The 9,654-nt window shown below is 49.2% G+C and overlaps 1 protein-coding gene across 1 annotated transcript in view; it reads right to left on the minus strand.

The window, feature by feature from the left end:
* The window catches only part of slc24a3 (solute carrier family 24 member 3), a 208,303-nt gene extending 201,754 nt beyond the window's left edge, over positions 1-6,549 (minus strand). The window contains exon 1 of the mRNA XM_055638995.1: positions 6,289-6,549. Within this exon, the coding sequence (XP_055494970.1) occupies positions 6,289-6,421 (133 nt within the window). The 5' untranslated portion in view covers positions 6,422-6,549. The remainder of the gene's footprint in view (positions 1-6,288) is intronic.
* Between the last annotated feature and the right edge of the window lie 3,105 nt (positions 6,550-9,654).

The raw sequence follows: 9,654 nt of genomic DNA on the forward strand, positions 1-9,654 counted from the left end.
TGGATCAGATTTCTAAAGGATTCTCTGCTTGTCTCTTTCTAATAGAGAAGATCGTGCACATTCAAACTGTCGCGGAAAAGTTATATTTCAGCAACCTGAAACCTGACCCAATATCACACCAGTTTAACATAGCGTGTTGGCTTCAGAGAGGGGATTGTGTGTAACGTTACCCTGATCCCAAGGCCAGCGCGTGATTGCTTTACATTGCTTATCCATTCACGGTTTAGGATGTACGTCTGACAGCTAAGATCGACACAAGATGCTGGAGTAGCTCAGCGGGACAGGCGACATCCCTGGAGAGAAGGAAAGGGGGATGTTTCGGGTCGAGACCCTTCTTCAGACGGAGAGTCAGGAAGTCCAGAGACATGGAAGGGTAAACCCTTCTTCAGACTGGGAGTCAGGGAGTCCAGAGATATGGAAGGGTACGGTGTGAAAACCACAGATCAAATAAGACAATGTGAAGGAGATGAAGAATGTTCAATGTTAGCCGAGGGAAAGGTGAGAAGGTGGCATAGAATCAGTAAAATCAGAGAGTGAAACTGCGTCTGACAACCAAGATCCAGACAAAATGCTGGAGAAACTCAGCAGCGAGACTCTGGAGAGAAGAAATGGGTGACGTTTTGGTTCCTTCTCTCCAGAGATTCTGTCTGTCCCACTGAGTTACTCCAGCATATTGCATCTATCTTTGGTGTAAGCCAGCATCTGTGCAGTTCCATCCTGTACATTACGTCTGACAGCTTATAGCTGAGCTATGCTCCCTCAGAGTGTGCTTAGTAGAACAATTCACAGTCATGAAAACAAACGTGCGGAGGTTTGTTTAGCTTAGTTTAAACATACAGTGCAAAAACCGGCCCTTCCTCCCACCGAGTCCGCACCGCCCAGCGATCCCCGCTCACTAGCATCGTCCTACACACTAGAGAAAACTTACAATTTTCCTACAAACCTGTACCTATTTGGAATGTGGGAGGAAACCGGAGCACCCGTTCCGGCTTTTTCCCCGTATCCCTTGAAACTTCTCTTGAAATCATCGCACTTTTATACTGACCTCTGCTTGTGTTCATCTAGAGTTTGATTTTACAGGATTGTATGCAAAGCAAAGAATTTCACCGTACCCAAGTGAATGTGACAATAAAGTATAATTGAATAGAAACAGACATAGAAACATAGAAAATAGCAGGCGGAGGCCATTTGGCCCTTCGAGCCAGCACCGCCATTCACTGTGATCATGGCTGATCATCCACGATCAGTCATCCTTGCCTACCTCCTCCCCATATCCCTTGATTCCGCTAACCCCAAGAGCTCTATCTAACTCTCTTTTAAATTCATCCAGTGAATTGGTCTCCACTGCCTTCTGTGGCAGAGAATTCCACAAATTCACAACTCTCTGGGTGAAAAAGTTTTTTATCATCTCAGTTTTAAATGGCCTCCCTATTATTCTTAGACTGTGATCCCCGGTTCTGAACTCCCCCAATAATGGGAGCGTTTAAGAAGGAACTGCAGATGCTGGAAAATCGAAGGTAGACAAAAGTGCTGGAGAAACTCAACGGGTGCAGTAGCATCTAAGGAGCGAAGGAAATAGGCGACGTTTCGGCCCGAAACCCTTCTTCAGACTGATGTTCCCCAATAATGGGAACATGTTTCCTGCATCTAGCTTGTTCAGCCCTTATACTTTGTATGAGTCCTTAACTTTGGTTGATGGGAAGAAGTGGCTGGTGTTGAAATAGTCCGAGCGAAGCCTACAAAAACACTGCAGTATTTCAAGCTCTAACATTGCAAGGACCTATAACTTGCAGAAACCTGTCATTACATCAATTGGGTGAAAATGACATCCTCATATCCAGGAGCCTGGACAGCAACATGGGGGGGCTGGGAGAGATTTAGAGATTTTTTAGATAAATACAACATTGAAACAGGACACTGAGCCCACGCCAACCATTGATCACCCGTTCACACAGATTCGATGTTATCCCAATTTCTCATCCATTTCCCAAACACACTCGGGGGAAGGGGGGGGGGGGGCAACGTACAGAGAGCCAATTAACCTACAAACCAGCAAGTCTTTGGGACTGGAAAGGAAACCGGAGCACCTGGAGCAAAGCCACGTGATCACAGGGAGAACGTGCAAACGCCACACAGTCAGCTCCCTAGGTCAGGATCGAACCTGGGGTCTCTTGCACTGAGGGGCAACGGCTCGACCGGCTGAGCCACTGTGCCGCCTCAGAGCAGGGGAGTCAAGGGAAACTTTGTGGTCCAGACCCGAAACGTCGCCTATCCGTGTTCTCAAGAGACACTGGCTGACCTGCTGAGATTCTGCAGCACTTTGTGTCAGTAACTTACAGTTGTCAATTAAACGACCGACAGTGCACCTTTGGGACGTGGCAAGAAACTGGAGAAAGCTAGGGAATCCTAGAGAGCCTGCAAACTCCGCAGAAACAGCATGGTGAGTCGGGCTCAAGCCTGGACCACTGGCAGGGTTCTGGTTAGGGCTCTGCTGCTGCTCGAGTCTCATGATGGCTGATATGTACCTCCGAAGACAGACCAAAAACAGCAGGGCTGGCATGGCGGCACAGCGGTAGAGTTGCTGCCTTACAACACCAGAGTCCCAGGTTCGATCCTGACTACAGGTGCAGTCAGTATGAAGTTTGTATGTTCTCCCCGTGACTTGCGTGGGTTTTCTCCAGGTGCTCCCTTTTCCCCCACCTTTGGAATGCGGAAACAGGCCCTTAGGCCCACTGAGCCTGCGCTAACACTATCCTGTACCCGAGGGGCAATTTACAATTTTACATAAGCCAATCAAACTACAAACCTGCACTTCAAAGAAGTGCAGGTTTGTAGGTTGAATGGCTTATGTAAAATTGTAAATTGTCCCTCGGGTACAGGATAGTGTTAGCGCAGTCTCAGTGGGCCCAAGGACCTGTTTCCGCGCTGTATCTCTAAATTAAACTCCAACTTTGACCTCAACATCATCTTCCTGCCCCTTCCCCACAAACCTCAAACCCACTCATCGCAGTATTATCAACAATCAATAGCTGAGACTCCGCTGCCTGAGGTAAAGAAACCCAAAGATTTATCACATGCTGACCAAAGACATCTCTCTTCATCTCGGTCCTCATTTGCGGCCCTCATTTATACTGAGACTGTGACGCCAGTTCTTAACTCCTCAGCCAGAGGAAACATCTATCCTGACCACGGGTGCTGCCTGAGTGAGTTTTTGCACGTTCAACCCTGTCACCATGTGGTTTTCCAACCTCAGCCCAAAGCCACGCGGGTTTGTAGGTTAAATAGCCTCCGCAAAATTCCCCTTAGTGTGGATGAGAAAGTGGAAATAATGTAGAGCACATGTGTGAATAGGTGATCAAAGGTCGGCATCGACTGGATGGGCCGAAGGGCCTGTGGAGGTGGAAGAATGCCGGAACAAAATCGGGGCCGACAACAGATGACCGAGGCAGGTTGGAGCCCTTAGTTGACCTGGGCCCCAAAACGTCAAGAAAATATACTTGAAATACCTGCTGCCTTTCAGAACCATGAAAGACTGTTGTCAGCATTTAGTTTCACTTTAGTTTAGTTTAGAGATACAACGTGGAAACAAGCCCTTCGGCCCACCGGGTCCGCGCCGACCAGCGATCCCCGCATATTAACACCATCCTACACCCACTAGGGACCATTTTTACATTTACCAAGCCAATTAACCTACAAACCTGAATGTCTTTGGAGTGTGGGAGGAAACCGAAGATCTCTGAGCAAACCCACGCAGGTCACGGGGAGAAGGTACAAACTCCGTGCAGATAAGCACCCGTAGTCGGGATCGAACCCGGGTCTCCGGTGCTGCGTTCGCTGTAAGGCCGCAACTCTACCGCTGCGCCACCGTGACCGCCCATCATCTCCCCACTTTACACACTGAAGACTATCAGGGCAACCATTCCACAGGGCAAGTATGTTGCTGGAAATAGACCAGGTATGCGGCCAATTCTGCCCCCACCCATCCTCCTCCCTCCCCTCCTCCACCCCCCATTGTGTTTGATGGCGCTGGGCCTGTACTCGCTGGAGTTTAGAAGGTTGAGTGGGGACATCATTGAAACTCACCGAATAATGAAAGGCCTGGATAGAGTGGATGTGGAGGAGATGTGGGAGAGTCTAGGACTGGAGGTCATGGCCTCAGAATTAAAGGACGTTCCTTTAGGAAGGAGTTGAGGAGGAATTTCTTTAGTCAGATGGTGGTGAATCTGTGGAACTCATTGCCTCAGATGGCGGTGGAGGCCAAGTCAATGGATATTTTTAAGGCAGGGATGGATGGATTATCGATTAGTACGGGTGTCAGAGGTTATAGGGAGAAGGCAGGGAATGGGGTTGAGAGCGAGAGATAGATCAGCCATGATTGAATGGCGAAGTAGACTTGATGGACGGAATGGCCTAATTCCGTTCCTATCACTTATGAACTGTGCAGAGATAGTTTCAATACTTAGCCCATGCCCCACACTGAAGGAGGTGGAATTCGATTTACTCGGGTTCGAGAAAAACAAAATCAGTTTTGAGACACGGAATTCATTTGAACTGAGAGGAGCGGAATGGCAGAATGGCGGAATGATTACTTGACTAGCTAGGTTCCTGTGGCAACACATAATAGAGGGTTTAATATAAATTGTATGGAATAAATAGCATCCTCGCTAGTAGACAAGGCAGTGAGAACCTCGAGCTGAGGATATCCTACTTTTGAAGGATATCGCACTTCTGCAGAAGAGTCATGGACTCATAGAATGATACAGTGTGGAAACAGGCCCTTTGGGCCAACTTGCTCACACCATGTCCCAGCTACATTAATCCCACCTGCCTGCGTTCGGTTCAAATCTCACCAAACCTTTCCTATCCATGTACCTGTCTAACTGTCCCTTAAGCGTAGGGATGGTCCCAGCCTCAACTCCAGAGAGGCTGCCTGACCCGCTTTGTTACTCCAGCATTTTGTGTCTATCTTCGATTTAAACCAACATCTGCTGTTCTTTCCTACACATTATGTACGCTTGGCAGATTCAATTAATAAAATCACTTAAACTTCCAAATGGAAATGGATCGGTAACGTTTCAGACCGTGACCATCATCCAGACTGATTGTTCAGGGGGAGGGGCTTGGGGGGGGAGCAGAAGAATTCAGCGCTGATTTATCAAATCTACAGCCTACAAATGCACATACTTAGCATAATTTAGGTGGCGTTTGGGGTCGGGACCCTTTCAAGAGAAGAATACAAGACCAGGCACGAGGACCTGTAGAAGGGTCTCGACCCGAAACAGCACCCATTCCTTCTCTCCATAGATGCCGCCTCACCCGCTGAGTTACTCCAGCATTTTGTGTCTACCTACGAATTTATCCAGCATCTGCAGTTCTTTCTTACACAAGAGGACCTGTTTGGTCCATTTAATGCTGACACATCCCCAGTTCTGCCTCACAATAGACCACAAGCGACCGATGCCTTTGCCCAATGATGCTGATGATGAGCCATTCAATCCCCTCATAGAACTGGCAGTAACATTTTCGGGCGAGGGGAGGGGAGGGAGGAAATGAGGGGAGGGGAGGGGAGGGAGTGGGGTGAGGGGAGGGAGGGAGGGAGAGCGAGGGGGATGGAGAGGGGGTGAAGGGGAGGAAATCAAGCTGATGCCCCTCAGAGGATACAAGACCCACCCAGGAGCATGCCGAGAGATACCAGAGCAAACTTGCTCCATACCTCTACAATCACTCTGCATCCAACATCAACAGATGCTAGAAGTCTGAAAGAAAGTAATCTGAACATGGTGGAGCAGGCAGTGTACATGGTGACAGGACAGGGTTAACACTTCAGACTTGCTGAGTATCTCCAGTATTTTATTTTATTTATTTTTACTTAGGGCTTTCACCTGATCAACCTGCCTGTCGACCAGTGTTTATTTTTTATTGCAGTGACAGACAAACATAACATTTCCAACTCTCTGGCCCCGAATATTTTTAATATAGAACTGGACACCTGTAATATTTTCACCTCCTGAACTGAATATTTATTTTTATTGACAGGGGGGGTAACTTTGTGCCAACATTTTTCCACTCCATCCCCAAACACAAGTCCACTAACACAATTGTTGCTCTGCCCAGCAAGAGCAAAGCGCATTGTTGGTGTCTTTTGGGGGGTGGGTTTGGTTTTGACAAGCTGGCTTCACTAAAGTTGCACCCAAGGTGAATTCATCAAACAACAAGGGTCGGAGCAGTCTCTTACAAGCAAGAAAAGAGGGTCAATGTGCCCTCGTCCCGGTGAATCAACCCCCTTACCTGCCTTCTTCACCAAGCTGCAGACAGCTAGGACCACCAACATTACTCCGGCCAGCCAGCAGATCTGCCACCACACCACGTCCCGTCTCTTGCCCCGCACTTTGCTGGGCTTCGGGCAGCGCTGGAGATCCATCGTAGCGCTGCTGTTCCCCGCTCCACGGACACGGCTACACTTGTACAGCCGACAGAGCACACACACAGAGGGAGGTGGGGGTGGACAGTGGTGGGTGAGAGGAGGGGTGTGAGGGGGAGAGAAAGGAATTGGGGGAGATTGGGGAGAGAGAGAGAGACAGAGAGAGGGGAGAGAGATATAGAGAGAGAGAGAGGGAGAGGGAGAGAGAGAGGCGGAGAGAGAGAGAGAGAGAGATAGAGAGAGAGAGAGAGGGGGGGAGAGAGAGAGAGAGAGGGATAGAGAGAGAGAGAGGGAGAGATAGAGAGAGGAGAGAGAGAGAGAGAGGAGAGATAGAGAGAGAGGGAGAGGAAGAGAAACAGAGAGAGAGAGAAAGACATAGAGGGAGGGGGAGAGAGAGAGAGGGGAGAGAGATAGAGAGAGAAAGAGAGAGATAGAGAGAAAAAGGATAGACGCGAGAGAGAGGGGAGAGAGATGAGAGAGAGAGATAGAGAGAGAGAGAGATAGAGAGAGATAGAGAAAGAGAAGAGAGAGAAGGGGAGAGAGAGAGAGGAGGGAGAGGGAGAATAGGGAGGTAATTGGGGGCAAGGGAGGAGGGAAAGGGGGAAAGTTAGAGAGAGGAGGGGTAGAGAGAAAATAGGGTAGGGAGGGAGAGGGACAGAGAGAGAGAGGGAAAGGGTTGGAGGGGAGGGAAGGGGAGAGGTAAATGGGGACAAGAGAGGGGGGGGAGAGAGAGAGAGAGAGAGAGAGGAGGGAGAGGGTGGGCTATCACTCCATGAGCCGCGGTGAGGAGAGGAGAGAGGGTGCAAGCTGGCGGCTTCTTGCTGCTGCTGCTGCTGTGGCACCGGCTTGATCCATGAACGAGGGGACAGGGAGAGGCAGGGGCGCCCACAGCCTTGCAACTCACTCCGAGCTCCGGAGCTGGCAGAGTCAGGGAGTGTGCAAGCGATGCAATGCAATGCAATGCAAGGAGAGGGGAGGGGAAGGGAGGGGAAGGGAGGGGAGGGTCCGCCGTCGGGGCAGGCTTGCCCGCTGCGCCCTCTTCGGGTCCCAAGCACCTAATGCAACTCTCGCCTCTTTGTTAAATATTACAATGTTTTGCATCTCTCCACTACATTTGAAAATGTGGGCAGGCGGGGGACTAGCGTGGATGGGGCAGCTTCTGAATTTGTAGTCGGCAGGGCAGTGCTCTGCATCTAGTTTGGCATGGGCATGGGCATGGGCATTTGGGTCGAAAGTGCTGTTTCTCTGCTGTAAAACTCTACGATTCGCTACATGACACTATATTTAGAATGCATCTCTCCACTGTATTGATTTTTGAGCCCACTGCTGGCTTCCAGCCATGAAAAATACGGCATACCGACCAAAGAGCCCCATCCAATATGCCTAGTCCCACCTGTTCTCTTATTATGACAGGTTCATGGATAGGACAGGTTTTGAGGGATATGGACCAAACGCAGGCTGGTGGGACTAGTGTAGATGGGGACATGTTGAGCGGTGTGGGCAAGTTGGGCAGAGGGGCCTGTATGCATACTGACTCTAAATATGGGATCATAGTATCATACAGCTCTAAAACAGCCCCTTCTGCCCAATTTACCCCTGCAACCAAGATGCCTCATCTATGCTAGTCCCATCTGCCCGCTTTTTAAATATAGTGTCATGTAGTCAATCTTAGTTATGCAGCACAGAAATAGCCCCTTCGGCCCAAATGCCCATGCCAACTAAGATGCCCCATCCACGCTAGTCCCACCTGACCACATATTCAAATATAGTGTCGTACAGCACAGAAGCAGCCCCCTTCAGCCCACCTTGTATTGTATATCTTTATTGTCATTTCCTGAGTATTCGCATACCCAGAGGAAACAAAAAAACGTTGCTCAACCAGTGTCCATTCAGTGTACATGAAAAAATAAATAGAAATAAAAATAAAAAATACATGTCATGAACAAATTTAACACTCTACTAAACATTCAACAGCCGTTCCGACCGGCAGCGGCACAACAGTGGCTCTGCTGCAGTGTGGGGGTTTGTGCGCGATACTTGGCAGGGGGCAAAGTCCATTTAACAGTCTTATAGCCTGTGGGAAGAAGCTGAGGAGCATCCTGCTGGTTTTGCAGCTAATGCTCCTGTACCTCTTCCCCGATGGGAGGATGGAGAAAATGTCATGCGATGGGTGGTAAGGGTCTTTGATGATGGAGATGGCTCTGTTGATACATCTCCTCCTGTATATGTCCAGCAGGAAGGGAAGTGGAGAGCACCAATAATCCTGCTTGCGGTCTTTGAATCCTGTCCAGTTGGTGCCGTTCGTACGCCTTGCAGCTCCCGAACCAGGAAGTGTGATGCCGTATGTCAGTGTGCTCTCGACAGTCCCCCTATAAAAAGTCCGTAAGTGTGTGGTGGGGAGGCCTGCTTTACGTAGTCTTCAGAGAGGGTGAAGTCGCTGCTGGGCTCTCTTGACCAGAGCTGTGGTGTTGGCCGTGGACGTCAGGTCATCAGACAGATGTAGTCCTAAGAACTTCATGCTGCTGACCCTTTCCACATCAGCTCCGTCGATGTGCAGAGGTGTATGGTGTTGTTTCCCCGCCCTCCTGAAGTCAACCACCATCTCCTTAGTTTTTCCCATGTTAAGAATGAGGTTGTGGGATTTGCACCAACCTGTGAGCAGCTCCACCTCCATCCTGTACGCCGATTCATCATTGTCACCTTGCCCATGACTTCAAGATGCCCCAACTACATTAGTCCCGCATGCCCGCGGTTTAAATACGGAAACATAGAGTCTTAAATATGGAAACAGACCCTTCAGCCAAACCTGTCCATGCCACCTAAAGTGCCCCATCTACGCTAGTCCCACATGCCTGCTTTTTTAAATATAGAATCATAGAGTCTTACAGCACAGCCTCTTCGGCCCAACCTCTCCATGCTGACCAAGATGCCCCATCCACGCTAGTCCCACGTTTGGCCAAATTCCCTCTAAACCTTTCCATGTACCTGTCCAAATATCTTTCAAATGTTGTTATGGTACCTGTCTCACCTACCTCCTCTGGCAGCTCGTTCCATACTTCCACCACTCTTTGTGTGAAAAGGTTCCCCTCAGCATCCTAAATTAAATCTTTCACCTCTGTCTATATTAAATCTATATTCTCTGGTTCTTCATTCCCCTACTCTGGGTAAAAGCCACTGTGCATTCACCCAATCTATTGCCCCTCATGATTTTGTACACTTCTATAAGATCATAC

This window comes from Leucoraja erinacea, chromosome 8 (assembly GCF_028641065.1).
Source record: "Leucoraja erinacea ecotype New England chromosome 8, Leri_hhj_1, whole genome shotgun sequence".
In the NCBI taxonomy this organism is placed as follows: domain Eukaryota; kingdom Metazoa; phylum Chordata; class Chondrichthyes; order Rajiformes; family Rajidae; genus Leucoraja; species Leucoraja erinaceus.